Below are 19,088 nucleotides of genomic sequence, written 5' to 3'. Positions count from 1 at the left end.
TATCGGAAATTGATAACAAGATTTTTACTTCCATCGCGTTTATGCTATCAATAATCTGCAGCAATTGACAGCAGATTATATTCTTCTATTCCAAATAAATGTACAAACGACGCAATTCCACATCCTAATCACAGACACACCATGTGGAAAATGCGTCGTGCACGATACTCTAACGCGTCGTCAGCCGCTAAGACATTGTTATAAGCTTATGAACTACGGTCATCATGCCCATCGCCATTCACCCACTCAAGTAGCACCTGAGCACGTGAATGAGTTCCTGGCAATGAACACGGAAGGGGTTAAACCTGAAAATCCTGAGCTAGAAGACTGATTAGTGTATACATATTTTATTTAACGGACTAACGTTCTTTCATCTTGTACTTTCTCATTCCATTTGCAATGACTTTACTTTACAAATTTAACGAATTATTCAAATTTCAGTATTGAAAGAAAATATTCATATCAATAAAAAAACTATTTATCAAAAAGAGGAAGACTAGGACTCCACGTGATGAAATAATTGACTTTAATTTATATAACAATGTAAATATAACAGAAACTCAGATGATTCTTTCACCAAAGTACATCATATTCGAAAGCACAAAGGTACAAAAGTTATTACTTTGGTTCCAAAATCTATCTGTCGCGAAATGTTTTCTTGCACTTAATGTTCAATGTATTTTAGCATTAACGGAATGGTACAGTGATACTATTATACTTTAAATTCGACTCAGATTTATTGCATACGAGTCAAAGAATTAAATATCTCAATATTATCAAAAGACAAAGAGTAGCATTGGCACTTGTTTATTAAAGGAACAATGAATAGCAATACATTATCATTGTTCCAATATATTAATTATAATTTTCATAATAACGAAGTCGAAGGGCATTCGACTTCTCCACTACAAAATAATCAAATATTCGTGTCTATTATTTACGAATAGCCGTACTAAACATATTTTGATTTGAAAAGTGGCTATATTAAGAAGGAGCTAATAGTCAATATTATATTATTTATGCCACTAATATTATATGTGCCAATGTACCCATACTAACTTCTCATATTCCTATTATTATTGATCAAAAACGCGAAGTGCAAGAAAACCTATCCTGAATTGATAAATAAAACACAAAAGAAATTTTGTCACTACTCTCGAGTATAATAAATACCCGAGGTCACTATGCTCATAAGAAATTCTACGTAATACAACCAGACATCCGTGTCGGTTCGGACCTTTCGTCCTACGACATGATTGAATGACCAGAGGAACCAAAATGCATGCGACTCACCAATGATGCAGAGAACGATGCTGTAGTGGCCCAGACGAAGTCATCGTGAAGACTGTCATCAGTTGGGGGCTGACTTGAACAGTAGCACAGTTGTCGGATCCAGGGGGAAATGAAGGCTGTAGAAAATCTGCAACAAAGCGTTCAATACTACTGTTATATCATCAGGTCACAAATATTTAAAGAGTTTAATTTCATACGATTGATTTAGATATATTCAATTACAATATACAAATGTACTTACATTCTTGAAATCTGTAGCAGAGATGAATAATGTCCAGGGAAGGACTGACTTCAATGCCATCAGGCTTGTCGGATCTACGGAAAAACATGTAACACGTTAAATAATAAAATTTATTCTTTAAAAAAAGAAACTGATTCAATTACAGTGTGCAAACATACTTACATACTTACGTTCTTGGATTGCAGAGCAGCCTTGGGTCCACTTCTCGGTACAGTTGACTCTAATACCGGTAACGAACATTAAAAAAAAAAAAAGAAAAATAAAAGATTATTAACGCGTCCGTTTAAACTTCAATCGGCGAACAAACACTGACTCTACATTCGCGTATGGCTATTATGGTTATATGTAGCAAATATGGTTATATGTATTGGGCTCTGAGGAAAAAGTTTCTACGTGAAAAAGCACTGACTCGAATGGTGGCATCGCGCGCGGCCACGAAAATTCCTGAAAGAAATGCATTAATGGGGAATGTGGAATGGCGTGGAGTTATTCTCCCTGTCGGACAAATGTTAAGAAAATACTGCTGTATTTATGATGTTGTAACCATCCATTATTTCTCTTGTTTATCATTCAAGTCGGATGTAAAACACGTATTTGAAATATGTAATACATTGTAACTATTATAAAGAATTTCTCTATCTCATTAAACATGTGAATGGAATATGGTAGAATTTGAAATATAACTGCGACATCAACCTGCGCAGTCGGACTGCGCATACCGACCACGCAGCCGGACTGCGCAGACGCACCGCGCATACCGACCGCGCATACTAACTGCGCATACGGATTGCACGATGATATGACGCAATAATTTCCGAACTTGCGTTTGAAAATTGAACGCAACTGTAATTTCGACTCTTTCGTAAAAATAATAAAAATTAGTGTTTAAGAACAAATTATGTTGATGATGTAAAATATTCGAAATCGAAATAATGTAATATGTGAATTATTTCGCTTTCGCAGTCAAATATAACAAGATCTAATGAATATTTTTCAAAACTTCAAATATAGTAATAATTATATATTATAAAATGATACATGAAACAAATTACCAATGATGCAATAAACAAAAGTACTTACATACATGTAATAAGTCTGGCTTCGATATAAGAAGTTCAACATTACCACATTTTAACGAAGACTTGGCAGATTTGAGGGCGAGCGAACATGGCGTCCGTACTTTGTTCTCCAACGCGTTCGTTAACGTCTGATACCTTCTACTCCGATCAACTGACATACTGTACACACAGAAATCATAATTTAGTACAAATAAGTAAAAAGAGTAGAAATGTAATTTTCACTCAATTATAGATGCGACACGACACGTACCAGAAATTGGATCGCACGTCCAGTTGCCGCGACGTTCAAAAGGAGAATGACCCCACCCTATCATGGCGTCGCCTAGCCGTCAGCCGATTGGTCGAGAGACTTAGCACTTCCCGCCATTTCCAAAGCCCGCGAGAGCACGTAGACTTGAACTTCATAGAAGATCTCATGGTAGACGAATCATGCGACTGTAGCGTATATACCGTGAAAACCAGGATAACACACTGCAAAATTTATATTCGGCGATTTAATTGTCGCAAATAATATTGTTTAACGAGTACATAATATAATTGGAGGGAATATTTCTTTTAGCACGAAATAAAATTATATTTTTGGGGGAAATCATACATATATATTACAGTTCTTTTGTACAACCATTTTTATTAACTATTGTTATTCACATATAACATTGACTTACTATAATTAAGTACTATTATTGACAAATCAAATAAAGCAAATTGTAAAAGTTACTCGAATCTTTTATTTAAATTGGGAAAAATCCAATGAATTAACTTCAAGTTATATGTAAATTATTAAGTCATCTTTGAAATGACTTATTTTGGCCATTTCATTACAACTAAGAAATGATTTGATACAAAATTCTCGGAACCCGAATATTTAATATAACAATTTAACTTTTTACCAGTTTTATCGAAAAGTTTCTAAAAAATTGTGGAACGATTTAATATTTTGTATCAAATATCAATAATGGCACATCAGAAATATAATGTAAATCTTTTACATTTATTGTATAATAATACATTATGCATTACCAGCTTTCAATGAAAAGCTGTAAAGTTGGCCATTTGTCTATATGCTGTTCATTCCTAGAACCTTTTACACTTTGAGGCCACTCCATTCATTAGAGATTAACCTGTGCAGAAGAAAACAAAAATTTTAGTGAAATTATCGAAGCTAAATTCAAATATGTTAACAGTAGGTAATAGGCGATCGTCAATTCTGTTACAAATAAGCAATATAATCCTAATACCGAAATACAGTAATATATTACAAGTAAGACCAAATGAAGAAATCGACAAGAAGTCTCACAATATTCCATAATATTTTACAACAACATCAAATATGAAATTAAACAATGTTCAACAATTACATTAAAGATTAACAATGTTCGAATAAAATGAAAGTACAAACGCACATTAAGTCTATCTTTGTAACATAATTAATGTTTGCCACTACCAAATTCCGACATAGATTCCACGACTTTGGTTACAAACCATCACGGTGTCTGCTGCTCGTCCTCCAATACGACGGTTGGTGCGTTCAATACGTTCTACGTAATTCTTGGAATCAACTAATAATCTGCAAAAACAAAAATCATAAATTCTGCATGAATGTGTAGAACTATCAGAAATTATATTAAAATAGGAGAATATTCGTACCCGAATTTCAATTTAAAAGGTAATATTTCTTTCGTAAAAGCTGTTGGTAAAGCCGGCGATCAAATTGTGAAATGGAATTCCGAAAAACTTGTAAATCTATTTGGTTTTACCAACATTGTGTTCAAAAAGACATTACATAAACAAATATTAATCGAATAAAGTTAACAATCGTATATAAATGATAAAAGGACAGGAACCTTTGATATTTATTTGTTTCCAACATTAGAAAAGAAAATGCTGTGATACGAATATTCTCAGAATAAAAGAAATGTGTTGAATAATCACCAGTTTTCGATAAACAGCAGTTACGTTGTCCATTTATCTTAATGACAGCTGTATCGTACGGTATTGTAGCCGTCAAACGTATTCGCACTATCAATGATTACTCTGCACACAAGAAATCAAAATCAAATGTATAAAAATATAATCAATCATATTAAAAGGCGACGAAGTTTCGTGTCAAATTTTGTTTTATGTGACTAATATAATCCTAATAGCGAAATACATTAATATTTTTTAAGAAGAATCTAAAAAATTATCTGATTTTGCAACGAGATTGCAAATGTTACTAATCGAACGAAACTATTGCTAGTATATGGAAACTAAAACGATAAAATTGGAAGTACTACGCAACAAGAAGACCTGATAATATACTTACGTGATATTACGTGATACGTCCAAACGATGCCACTTTCAATATTAGATTGAAATTTACAATATCACAGCATCGTCTAACTGTCAGCGCATTGGTCGAAAAAGCTAGCTGCCTCCTCCACTTTCAAAACCAGCGACAAGTCGAAGATTTGAACTTCATAAAACTTTCAGAGTTGACGCATCACATGTCTACGAATAGTATATGTAGTAAATCAGAATAACATAAGAGAAATTTATATTCGATAATTTAATATATGTAATGAAAATTGTGTTGTCGTTGAACAAGGCTAATAATACACAAATAGTATCAGGATAGTCGTCAAAGTATTGCGTAGCAGGTATGCAATACACATAACGATATGTCCTCTTACCATGATTTCCAGTGACACAATGCTACTCAGCACTGTGAGTTAACAAAACTGTTCCGAGCAATTATCGTCTGGGCGGTGCAGGGGGTAGGGGCCAGAGGGGCAGAGAATGCTTCTCGGTCAAGGACAAATTTCAAGCAGATTGATATTTTTATACGCAGTTTACAGTTTCGTTCGTTGAACTATAGAAGTCAGGCGATCATAAGAAACTTCCAATGGCTAGCATTTTGCTTGATTCAATATTTTGTAGCACGGGCAGAATCCTTTGATAAGCTTATTTTTTAGCGAAGTCCAGTATTCTGGAAAATATTATCACAGTCAAAGGTGATATATTTCAAACGTAAAAATGAACCACAGGAATAATTACTTACATATAATTCTTGGATTCGAAGAAATGAGATTGATCAGGTGACTGAAAAATAAATAAAAAAAATAGTCAGTAACAACATTTTAGATTCAGATCATATCGTGTTCTTCATTTGAATTTATTAATAAGTGTAGTATGTATTTATATTCCGTTGCAAAATATTAATACGGAAATCGTCTCTAACTACGTCCCCACGACATTTATCTGTCGCATAAAAATTAACAAACAATGAAATAAATTTCTCTTTGGATGCACGTTTGCAAAACGTTCAAATCTTAATTGCTGCGCAATAACGACGCAATACGATCCGACATACACTTCCATTTTCGGCACTGTATTTCGAAAAAAAGCGATGAAAATCGAAAAACAACCACTGATTCTATTAGAGAAGAGTGCGATCTATCGAGTGATAATGAAAAATCGAAATCAAAAATCGAAATTTAAAAATACTAAGCCACAAAAGATAACGACACAGTACGACGTGTCACACGTTTCCACTTTCGGCACTGTACTTCGAAAAAATAGCGGTGAAAATCGAGAAAAAACACTGATTCTATTAAAGAAGAGTAAGACCTATCGAGTGATAAAGAAAAATCGAAATCAAAAATCGAAATTTCTGAAAGCTAAGCCACGAAAAGTAACGACGCAGTACGACGTGTCACACGTTTCCACTTTCGGCACTGTATTTCGAAAAAAAGCGGCGAAAATCGAAAAAAAACCACTGATTCTATTAAAGACGAGTAAGATCTATCGAGTGATAAAGAAAAATTTAAATCAAAAATCGAAATTTCAAAAAGCTAAGCTACGAAAGATAACGACGCAGTACGACGTGTCACACGTTTCCACTTTCGGCACTGTATTTCGAAAAAAAAGCGGCGAAAATCGAAAAAAAACACTGATTCTATTAAAGAAGAATAAGATCTATCGAGTGATAAAGAAAAATCGAATTCAAAAATCGAAATTTCAGAAAGCTAAGCCACGAAAAGCAACGACGCAGTACGACGTGTCACACGTTTCCACTTTCGGCACTGTATTTCGAAAAAAAGCGGCGAAAATCGAAAAAAAACCACTGATTCTATTAAAGAAGAATAAGATCTATCGAGTGATAAAGAAAAATTTAAATCAAAAATCGAAATTTCAAAAAGCTAAGCCACGAAATATAACGACGCAGTACGACGTGTCACACGTTTCCACTTTCGGCACTGTATTTCGAAAAAAAAGCGGCGAAAATCGATAAAAGAAACACTGATTCTATTAGAGAAGAGTGAGATCTATCGAGTGATAAAAAAAATCTAAATCAAAAATTGCTAGTGTATGAAAAGTAAAACGATAAAAATAAAAGTACTATACAACGAGAAGTCATGATAATATACTTACGTGACATTACGTGATGCGTCCTAACGATGTTACTTTCAATATTACATTGAAATTTACAGTATCACAGCGTCGTCTAACTGTCAGCGGATTGGTCGAAAAAGTTAGCTGCCCCCTCCACTTTCAAAACCCGCGACAAGTCGAAGATTTGAACTTCGTAAAACTTTCAGAGTTGACGCATCACATGCCTGCGAATAGCATATGCAGTAAATCAGAATAACATACGGCGAAATTCATATTCGATAATTTAATTTAGGCAAAGAAAATTGTGTTATAGTTGAACAAACCTAATAATGTTGTACAAATACTATCAAAATAGCCGTCGAAGTATTCCATGGAGGCAAGGAATGCCTCACAGTCAAGGCCAAATTTCAAGCAGATTGATGTTTTTATGCACTGTTTACAGTTTCGTTCGTCGAACTGTAGAAGTCAGGGGATCATAAGGAACTTCCAATAGCTAGCATTTTGCTGGATTCAATATTCTGTAGCAGGGTCAGAATCGTTTAATGAGTATATTTCATAGCAAATTCCAGTACTCTAGAAAATATTATCACAGTCAAAAATCGTATATTTAAAACGTGAAAATGTATCACTGGAATATACACTTACATATATTTGTTCGATTTGAAGAAATGAAATTTATTGTAGTGATTGAAAAATAACTCAGATCAATAGCGATATTTTAGATTCAGATAATATAAAATCTTGATGTGAATGTATCATTAGGTGTTAATGTAAATACATATATATCGATTTCCGCTGTAAAATATTAATGCGGTAATCGGCCCTAACCACGTCCCAACCTCCCTTCCTTTCATATAAAAATTAACAAACAAATAAATTTCTCTTTTGATACACGTTTGCAAAACGTTCAATTTTTGATCGCTGTGTAAATCAAACATCAAAAGAATTTAATCAAAAAACCGACGCGGAAGACTAAACCTAGAAGTAAAAGATAAATTAAACACAGAAATAAAAGATAAATTAAACATGGAAATAAAAGATAAATAAAACCTGGAAATAGAAAACAAATTAAACAGAGAAGAAAGAGATAAATTATGTGAGATAATATTATCCTACAATTTCTCAATATGACAGAGTTTCATTTCCATAAAAAATATACCAATCAATAACTAGGAAACTAAAAGAAAACAGGTGATGTTTCGTTCAAACAACAGCACGTCACATGCATATTAGCCTGAAAATGTAGAATAGTTCACAATTAAATAATTTAAAAAAGCAAAGAAGAATGAAATATCTCCCAAAACATTAAATATATTCTACTTACTAATACTACCTACTTCATGCAACACTTCATGCAACCCAATACCACTTAATACTACTTAATATTACTTAAAACTAAAAATTTTATTTAACTAAAAGACTAATGTGCCAGCACTGATCTTACAACTAGTAACTTATAACTAGCTTTATCATAATCCGAACTTAACATGAAGACGTATAACCATAAATTATCATTAAATTCAGAATAGCCTATCTATTTGTAAATCCAATTCACCTTCCATTCGATATCCAAAGGAAAAAACAAACCCAAACAACCAAAATAATCCAAAGATAACTACACGGTGACTTCCAGCGTTCAATGATCCAAAGAACCTAAAAGAAAAATAATCAGCCCTACTTACATCGAAATTAAAGATATTCTATAATCTAAACATAGGGAGATCAAGGATATTTTTAACACTATCCTATCAAAAATCAGATGAATTTTTATAAAAGCTCTACCTATCAAAAATCTAGAGGGTTTTCACAGAACTTTCCCATCACAAATTAAAAGAGAATTTCAAACATCCTGTATGCACAAGAAACCAAGGATTTGATCATGAAAATCCGAAGACTAAACAGACACTGTGTGGGTGTTGAAACCACTCACTGTTTCCGTTGGCACCATAACGTTTCCCAAACACCATACACTGTAAAAAAAATAGTAAAATTATTACAAATAATGAGCTACATAATTATAAAGAAAAATGGCCGAAATGATCATAAAAAAATTAATGAGGCCTCACTTTCTATTATGTCACTTCCCTCCATGAAAGCTATTTCACTTCTGAGCCTTTGGCATACTCACATAAGTTCAATGACGTAGAATGTGGTGATATGAAAGCATCCTAAATTAATAAATCTGCAACAAACTTAATTACTGGATTAATAGTTAGGGAAACAGAACAAAGCAATGACACCTGAAAGAAGACATGTAACATATTAATGCAACTCATTTGCATGTATTTTTATAAACAACAATCAATAATTTTCCCCAACACGAAAAAAAGAAATGTAACTTTTATTAGATTTATGAAAGGTCGAATTGCACACACAAAATGATTATTATGCAAAATTTGTATCTTGCAAAATAAACGAGTATCGCGAGTGAATTTTTATATAGCAAATCAAAATTCGACAATTAATAATATTACGAATTATTGTAAAATAGATAAAATGAAAAGATAAAAAAAAGAAAAAAGAATGGAAAACAGACATAAACATATTACAGCAGTATTTTCATTAACAATTATTTCCATGAAAAATGGTGCTGAAAAAGGAAATACAATGGAGGCCAAAATAGCCATAAAAACAAATATTTCCACTCGATATGAACCCGCGAAAAAAACCGCGAGTGGAATAAATAAATTGTAATTTCATAATACTAACTTACTAAATTGTCTGATAACGGAAAATTTTCAAAATCAACCGCGAAGAGTGCTTCCAGATATTTAAAATAGCAATTAATTTAGCATTTAAAAAAAAAAGAAAATTAAAAAAAAAAATAAACAAAAAAAGGCAGAGAACTCGCGAAAATGATCATAATAATATAATTCAATTACTAACGCAACACTAATAAATACTAATTTATGCACTCGCATCAAAAAAATTCGCAACACTAATGACGAAAAATCCAGGGCAGCCATGGTTCTGGCTGCCGATGTATGACCACCTATATGCAACGCTTGCAGTTGCAACAGATGATTCCCAGGAGCAGGAACATATTTCCACCACATCAGTGGTGAAATCTTGGGCATTCTATATTCGCAACACTAATTCAAGAAACGCGATCATTCTTCAACGCAACACTAATAATAAAAGCAATAAAAAAAAACCGCGGTTCCATTAAAGCGCAACACTAATTCTTAAAATAAACCATTAAAAGATAAAATATGTATATGCAGAAAAAGATATTTCGTTTTTTTGACTATTCGCGATTAATACAAGTCGCAACACTATAAAGTTAATCATTATAAGTATCTATGAAAAAAAAACAATTCATGTAAAAGAAATCAAACAAAATCGTGTTCTCATAATTCGCAACACTAAATCAACGCGTGTTTAATTAGTCGCAACACTAAATACAAAAATCGCGATTTGCCCAAACAGGATGATGGACCGATGAACATCGGCCAGTAAACATACTACTACTACAACTACATACTACTAAATAAGAGCATAGTGACAAAGTAGTGACAAGAATGACTTCTCATCCCAAGGATAGGAAGCCATTCCTAGGCACCCTTTTCGTGACAGTTTGTCGGGTACCTAATAGCCTCTTCTTCTTTCTTCGGGCGCCATGCCCGCTGAAACTTATATCTAGGCTCGAGATTCTCTAATCGGAAAAAAAAAAGAAAAAAAATACAAACCGCGAAGCTAATCAAGACTCACATGGACGAGCAACGATCGGAGCGATCGTTGATCGTGCACACGTGCAGAAACTCGAGCACATACACGTTCGATCACGACCGCGACCGCGACGAAAATTTGAAAAAATCGATAGGTAAAGCTAGTGACGAATGGCAACCCCCGAACGTGCCAGCTTCACCGTCGACTATTCAAATGACATTTCCTGAAACAGGTTGTGCACGCGAAACGCGCCTGCCCGACCTGAGACTGTGCCAACCTGCCCGGCCCTACCTACTTATAGTTAGCAGGCACACCAGAGTATACTACCTACCTAACTCCTCCTATATTTAAAAAATGGCAAAAATCAAGCATTCCAATACACCACACTCCACGGTTCTCACACATGCCACCCAGGCGCAAAGATCCTACACTACAGTAAGCGTCCCGGGACGCCCCCGACACCCGAGTTTGGCTACATACACACTCTAACTTTACGTACCATATCCTGAAATCGGCTGACAACGGCTAGTGACCTTTGCGTAAAGCATGACATTAAGCTATCGCATTTATGTTATGAATAATCTGTTGTAGTTGATAGCTGATTATTGTGTTCTTTTATTGCATTTAATAGTTACAAATTTTCCGAATGTTTTAAGGTAAAGTGAATAAAATAAATTTCCGAACGACGCAATTCCACATCCTAACCACAGACACACAATGTGGAAAATACGTGGTGCACGATACGCTAACGCGTCGTCAGCCGCTAAGAAGTTGATATAAGCTTATGAACTACGGTCATCATGCCCATCGCCTTTCACCCACTCAAGTAGCACCTGGACACGTGAAGGAGTTCCTGGCAATGAACACGGAAGGGGTTAAACCTGAGAATCCTGAGCTAAAAAACTGATTAGAGGCATATATTTTATTTAACGGACAAACGTTCTTCATCTTGTATTTTCTCATTTCATTCGCAATAACTTTACTTTACAAGTATAACATATTATAGAAATTTCAATATTAGGAGAAAATATTCATAATCGATAAAAAATTTATTTATCAAAAGAAAAGGAAGACTAGGACTCGACGTGATGAAATAATTGACTTTAATTTATATAACAATGGAAATATAACAGAAACTCAGATGATTCTTTCACCAAAGTACATCATATTCGAAAGCACAAAGGTACAAAAGTTATTACTTTGGTTCCAAAATCTATCTGTCGCGAAATGTTTTCTTGCACTTAATGTTCAATGTATTTTAGCATTAACGGAATGGTACAGTGATACTATTATATTTTAAATTCGACTCAGATTTATTGCGATTCAGAAAATTAAATATTTCAATATTATAAAAAACAAAGAATGGCATTGGCACTTGTTTATTGAAAGGAACAATGAATAGCAATATATAATCATTGTCGCCATATATTAATTATAATTTTCATAATAACGAAGTCGAAGGGCATTCTACTTCTTCACTACAAAATAATCAATTATTCATGTCTATTATTTACAAATACTAAACATGTTTTGATTTTAAAAGTGACTATAGTAAGAAGGAACTAATAGTCAATATTATGTTATTTATGCCACTAATGTTATATGTGCCAATATACCCATACTAACTATTCATATTTTTGTTATTATTATTCAAAAACGCGACGTGCAAGAAAACCTATCCTAGGTTGATAAATGAAACACAAAAGAAATTTTGTCACTACTCTCGAGTATAATAAATACCCGAGGTCATTATGCTCATAACAAATCTACGTAATACAACCAGTCATCCGTGTCGATTCGAACCTTTCGTCCTACGACATGATTGAATGACCAGAGGAACCAAAATGCATGCGACTCACCGATGATGCGCAGAACGATGCTGTAGTGGCCCAGAGGAAGTCATCGTGAAGACCGTCATCAGTGAGAGGGCTGACTTGAACAGTAACACAGTTGTAAGATCCATGGGAAAACGAAGACTGTAGCTAATCTACAACAAAACGTTCAATACTACTGTTATACCATGAAGACGCAAATACTTGAAGAGTTTGATTTCATATGATTGATTAAGATTTATTCAATTACAATATGCAAACGTACTTACATTGTTCACTTCTGGAGCAGCGATTAATCCTGTCCAGTGAAGAACTGATTTCGATGCCATCAGACTTGTCGGTTCTACGAAAAAATATGTAACATGTTGAATAATAAAATTTATTCTTTAAAAAAAGAAATTAATTAAATTACAGTGGGCAAACATACTTGCATACTTACGTTCTTGGTTTGCAAAGCAGCCTGCGGTCCATTCCTGGGTAGTGTCGACTTTAATACCGGTAACGAATATTAAAAAAAAAAAAAGAAAAATAAAAGATTATTAACGCGTTCGTTTAAACTTCAATCAGCGAACGAACACTGATTCTACATTCGCGTATGACTATTATGCTTATGTGTAGTAACAACTATTGGGCTCTGAGGACAAAGTTTGATACGTAAAAAAGCACTGACTCTAATGGTGGCATCGCGCACGGCCACGAAAATTCCTGTAAAAACGGTATTAGTGTGGATGACGAATGTCGTGAAAGTTATTCTCCCTGTCGAACAAATGTTAAGAAAATACTGCTGCACTTATGATGTTATAACCATCCATTATTCCTCCTGTTGATTATTCAAGTCAGAAATAAAACATCTATTTGATCTGCACACGAATAAATGTAATGCATTATAATTATTATAAAGAATTTAGAAACGATGTGAATGGAGTACACTAAAACTTGAAATATAATGCGCCATCAACCTGCGCAGTCGGTCTACGCATACCCACCGCGCAGATAGACTGCGCATACGGATTACACAATGATATGACGCAATAATTTCCGATCTTGCGTTTGAAAATTCAACGCAACTGTAATTTCGACTCTTTCGTAAAAATGATAAAAATTATTGTTTAAGACCAAATTATGAAGATGTTATAAAATATTCGAAATCGAAATAATGTAATATATGTATTATTTCGCTTTCTAAGTCAAATATAGGAAGATCTAATGAACATACTTTAAAATCTCAAACATAATAATAATTATATATTATAAAATGATAGATGAAACAAATTACCAATGATGCAGTATACAAAATTACTTACCTACATTTAATAAGTCTGGCTTCGATATAGGAAATTCAATATTACCATATTTTCAGGAAGGCTTGGCAAATTTGAAGGCGAGCGAACATGGCGTCCGTATTTCGTTCTCCAACGCGTTCGTTAACATTTGATACCTTTTACATGATTCTCCCGATCAACCGACATACTGCACACACGAAAATCACAATTTAGTACAAATATATAAAATTATCACTAATTAGATTGAAATGCGAAAATAATCGTATTCAGATTTTGATTCAAAAGCTACCGATAATTCCTTCAGACTAATGCGAAAATTAAATCGAGGAAAAACTTGAAGGACTATATAGTCCTATTGGGAGGATGTTCAAAAGTATATTATATGAATACATATTAATCGAATGAAGCTAATGCTACTTTATAGAGGACAAAAGAATAGAAATGAAAGTTTCACTCAATTATTAAGATACGTACCTGAAATTGAATCACACGTCCATTTGCCGCGACGTTCAAAAGGAGAATGACCCCACCCTATCATTGCGTTGCCTAAACGTCAGCGGATTGGTCGAGAGACTTAGCTCTTCCCGCCATTTCAAAAGCCCGCAATAGCAAGAAAATTTGAACTCCGTAGAGGCCGTCATGTTTGACAAATCAGGTGACTGGGGCGTATATATCGTGAAAACCAGGATAACATACTGAAAAATTTATATTCCGCTATTTAATTGTAACAAATAATATTGTTTGATAAGTATATAATATATATTATACAGTATAAAAATTATATATTACTTATATATTATTATTTATATATATTAATAATTGTATATTACAATTTCCTTCGTACTACTACTTTTATAAACTCTCTTTATTCACATATAACATTGATCCACTGCAATTAAGTTCTAATATTGATAATGATTTCGAATATTTGAAAATTCTAGAAACGAAACAGATTTATTGATATAATATATATGATCATTTTGAACAACGTAGTATTCAAAAACTAAATAAAACAAATTGTAAAAGTTACGCGAATCTTTTCTTTAAATAGTTCAAATTATATGTAAATTATTAAGGTACCTTTGAAATGACTTATTTCAGCCATTTCAAACTAAGAAATGATTTGATACAAAATTCTCGAAACACGAAGATTTAATTTAACAATTTAACTTCTTTCCAGTTTTATGGAAAAGATCCTAAGAAATTATGTAATGATTGCAAATTTTGTATCAAGTGTCAATAATGGCACATGAAAAATATGATGCAAATCTTTTACGTTTATTGTACAATAATACATTAGGCATTACCAGCTTTCAATAAAAAGCTGTAAAGTCGGCCATTTGTCAATACGCCGTTCATTCTTTAAACCTTTTACGCTTTCAGGGCACTCCAGTCATCAGAGATTAATCTGTACAGAAGAAAACAAAGATTTTAATCAAACGATCAAAGCTAAATTCAAATATGTTAATAAAAGGTAATGGGCGATCGTCAAATCCGTTACAAGCAGCCAATGTAACTCTAGTACCGAAATACAGTAATATGTTACAAGAACGATCAAATGGAGAAATCGACAAAAAATCTTACAACATTCTATGATATTTTACAATAATATCAAACATGTAATTATACAATGTTCAACGATTACACTAAAGATTAACAATGTTCGAATAAAATGAAAGTACAAACGCACATTGAGTCTATCTTCGTAACACAATTAATGTTCGCCATTACCAAATTCCGACATATATTTCACGACTTTGGTTACAAACCATCAAGGTATCTGTTGCACGTCCTCCATTATGACCGTTGGTGCGTTCAATACGTTCTACGTAATTCTTGGAATCAACTAATAATCTGCAAAAACAAAAATCATAAATTCTGCATGAATGTGTAGAACTATCAGAAATTATATTAAAATAGGAGAATATTCGTACCCGAATTTCAATTTAAAAGGTAATATTTCTTTCGTAAAAGCTGTTAGTAAAGCCGGCAATCAAATTGTGAAATGGAATCCCGAAAAATTTGTAAATATATTTGGTTTTGCCAACATCGTGTTTAAAAAGATATTACATAAACAAATATTAAACGAATAAAGTTAACAATCGTATATAAATGATAAAAGGACAGGAATGAAAGTTCTCCGCAACAATAAATAAAAATATTACTTGAATTCGATCTCACGTCCAGTTGCCGCGATTTTTATGGGTAGACTGACCCCACCCTATCATGGCGTCGCCTAGCCGTCAGCGGATTGGTCGGGAGACCTAGCTCTTCCCGCCATTTCTAAAGCCCGCGATAACACTAAGATTTGAACTTCGTAGAGGTTCTCATGGAAGAGGCATTAACACGAATCACGTGTCTGTGGAATATATAACATGAAAACCTCTTTCCTTCGTACAACTATTTTTATTAATTATTGTTATTCACATATAATATTTATTGGCTGTAATTAATTATTGCTATTCAGAATGAAAATACTAATTAAAAATTAAGATTAATGATACAATTTAGATGATCATTTTGCACCACGTCGAATTATCAAATCAAATTCGTCAGATCATGAAAATTGCTTCAATTTTTTAGTTAATTACAGAAAAGTCAAATGAATTTATGCCAAGTTATAGTTCTATTACTAAAAAGACCATGATATTTATTTGTTTCTACCATTAAGAAAGAAAATACTGTGATACGAGTATTCTCAGAATAAAAGAATTGTTTTCAATAATTACCAGTTTTCGATGAACAGCAGTTACGATTTGTTACAATAGCAGCTATATCGTGTGAACCTGTAGCTGTCAAATGTATTCCCTTCATCAACTATTATTCTGCACAGAAGAAATCAAAATCAAATGTACAAAAATATAATCAATCATATTAAAAGGAAACAATGCTTCATGTCAAATTTTGTTTCAAACGACTAATATGATTCTAATAAGGAAATAAATTAATATTTTTTAAGAAGAATCGAACAATCTAAAAAATTATCTGATTTTGTCACAATGAGATTGCAAACGTTAATAATCGAACGAAACTATTACTAGTGTATGAAAACTGAAACAATAAAAATAAAAGCACTACACAACAAGAAAACATGATAATATACTTACGTGATATTACGTGATACGTCCTAACGATGCGACTTTCAATAGCAGATTGAAATTTACAATATTATTCGTTTAACTGTCAGCGGATTGGTCGAAAAAGCTAGCTGCCCCCTCTACTCTTAAAACCCGTGATAAGTCGAAGATTTGAACTTCATAACAGGATGAAACATAATTTTAAATTAATTATTATCAAATTTTTTTATAGTAAGAATAAAAGATATTAGAAATCATAACTTGTTTCGAATTTAATTTTTTTTCCATTTTACTTTGAATTTATATTTTTTTACTAGAAATTCCGTAAAAAATTTGTTTCTAAAATTAAAAATGCTAAAGACAAGAATAAATTGTAATCTTGCAAGATAATTCTTTTATATTAATTACATTTAAAATTAAAAAAATTTTTCTCGATAAAGGAAATACCATAAATAATAATATAATTGATGTATACAAACAAGTTTAGTCAAACATTGATCATAAATATCATTATAGGCTAGAGAAATAAATACCAACTATTATTTAATTGTAATATAACAAATGGTTTTCAATGTAATTAGTGTTTTAAATTCTTAAAAATCTATCATTCTGTAAAAAATTCATATTTGTCAAAAATTATTAATTCGTTTTGATTTTTGTATGTTCTTATTAGTAGTACCTTCTATAATATTTGATACTTTAAGAAGTTCATTTTCTGTCGGAGCTTGCGCACGATTTCCCTTAGCATGGATTCTTCAAGTGGTGAGCATCCGCATATCCCCTTATTATTTTGTCAATTGCAATATCTTTAGGGAAAAATATAGATATAATTCTTCTATATTATTAAATAGTATTTAATAAATAACAGTTAAGCAATTAATACTTGATAAAATGTCTCAAGCTTATATTCACGCGTGCGAAAGAGCAGAATTATTAGGATTGCCAATACCAAGTGAAGAAGAATGGAAAGAAACACAAAAAATAGAAGCTCAAGAGCATACTAATAATGATGACAAAGATGCAGTGATCCAAGTAATTATATTTTTGTTTCATTAAATAAACATGAAATTAATATTTTAAGCTTTTTTATTTGCTGCAAATATAATAATAATTAATTTTTTTTTTTAATTATGACTTTTATAATTCTAAATATTTGATTGTGATTAATTAAATAAAAGTACTTTTTAAATGTGATTAATAATTTCACATCATCAAATAATTTTGTGTTTAATATAATTTGTAGAATTTGGATTCTTCAGACGAAGCTACACAACGAATTGGTGGTGGATTAGATGAATTAAATAGTATTCTCAATGCAACACAAAAAAAGATCAACAGATTCAAGGTTAATCGATTACACTTTTTTTAAATATTATTGTTTTATGACCATTTTGATCACTTCATTTTAATAAAAGCAATTTTAACCATTTTATTTAAACAGTCATTATTAAGCTTTGAAGTATTATTTTATAAAATAACAGTATTTTACAGACTGTTTGTGGCAGTTTGGGTACTTTACTGAAAGTAAAAGTGGGATTTCAAAAAAATACACCAGATCATAAATTCACTGAACAAAACCACAATGAAGCAAAAGATGTTATTCCTGAAACATCCATAATTGATGAAAACTTGACAGTAGAATTATCTAATGGCAAAAAATACATTGAGAATACAGAAAATAACTCAGTGATGTCAAAAACAATTGATATCAATGAAAAGATGGGATCTCATTTAGATAAATTAGATTCCCTTATCAATAAAGCAGAAAATGCTCAGTATAGTATGCAGTATCAAACAAAACAAATGAAAAAAATTTTAAAGTAATTACATGCAAATGTAGTATTTCATTTTAATACTATCAGGCCTCTTACAAATAAAACTCTACTTATTGTTCATGATAAACGCTTAAAAGATCATACAAATTAAAATTTGTATTGTATTAGATATGCAAAAAACATAGATAATAGCTCAACTAGTATACAAAGATGACTAAATTACTAAAATACTTATGAAATACATATGATATACAAATGTATAATGGAAATTTTACATTTTAAGAAAACAAACATTCATTTTATTTCATTGCTTACTGCATTATAATTGCATATCAATGTGTTATGTATATAATATACAAATTTCCATACAGAAGCATGGTTACTTTTCTAAAATCTTAAGACAAACTCAATAAAAAAAAGGAAAAATGAAATCATATTGGGTAAAAACTGTTCTTCCTCATATTT

At 32.1% G+C, this 19,088-nt stretch overlaps 1 protein-coding gene and 1 long non-coding RNA gene across 2 annotated transcripts; one reads left to right on the top strand and one right to left on the bottom strand.

Moving 5' to 3' along the window:
* Positions 1–3,659: 3,659 nt before the first annotated feature.
* On the bottom strand, positions 3,660–4,594 carry LOC108552710 (uncharacterized). Its single transcript, XR_001890575.1, has 3 exons — positions 4,546–4,594; positions 4,096–4,180; positions 3,660–3,734 (listed from the first exon to the last, which is right to left on the bottom strand). It is a non-coding gene; the product is annotated as an uncharacterized LOC108552710 (long non-coding RNA).
* A 13,097-nt stretch (positions 4,595–17,691) lies between these two features.
* On the top strand, positions 17,692–18,672 carry LOC108552709 (uncharacterized). Its single transcript, XM_017907368.1, has 3 exons — positions 17,692–17,880; positions 18,092–18,193; positions 18,340–18,672. The coding sequence occupies exons 1-3, from the start codon at positions 17,740–17,742 to the stop codon at positions 18,670–18,672; spliced, it is 576 nt and encodes a 191-aa protein (XP_017762857.1). The 5' UTR covers positions 17,692–17,739.
* The last annotated feature ends 416 nt before the right edge of the window (positions 18,673–19,088 follow it).

The sequence above is a fragment of the Eufriesea mexicana genome, unplaced genomic scaffold (genome assembly GCF_001483705.2).
Source record: "Eufriesea mexicana isolate 0111107269 unplaced genomic scaffold, ASM148370v2 scaffold7616, whole genome shotgun sequence".
Taxonomy (NCBI): Eukaryota; Metazoa; Arthropoda; class Insecta; order Hymenoptera; family Apidae; genus Eufriesea; species Eufriesea mexicana.
This window is presented reverse-complemented; position numbering and strand designations above follow the sequence as displayed.

Coding starts and splice junctions, on each gene's coding strand:
- LOC108552709 (XM_017907368.1), top strand. CDS start 17,740: ATGTCTCAAGCTTATATTCACGCGTGCGAAAGAGCAGAATTATTAGGA. Junction 17,881..18,091: donor ACAAAGATGCAGTGATCCAA/GTAATTATATTT, acceptor TATAATTTGTAG/AATTTGGATTCTTCAGACGA. Junction 18,194..18,339: donor AAAAGATCAACAGATTCAAG/GTTAATCGATTA, acceptor AGTATTTTACAG/ACTGTTTGTGGCAGTTTGGG.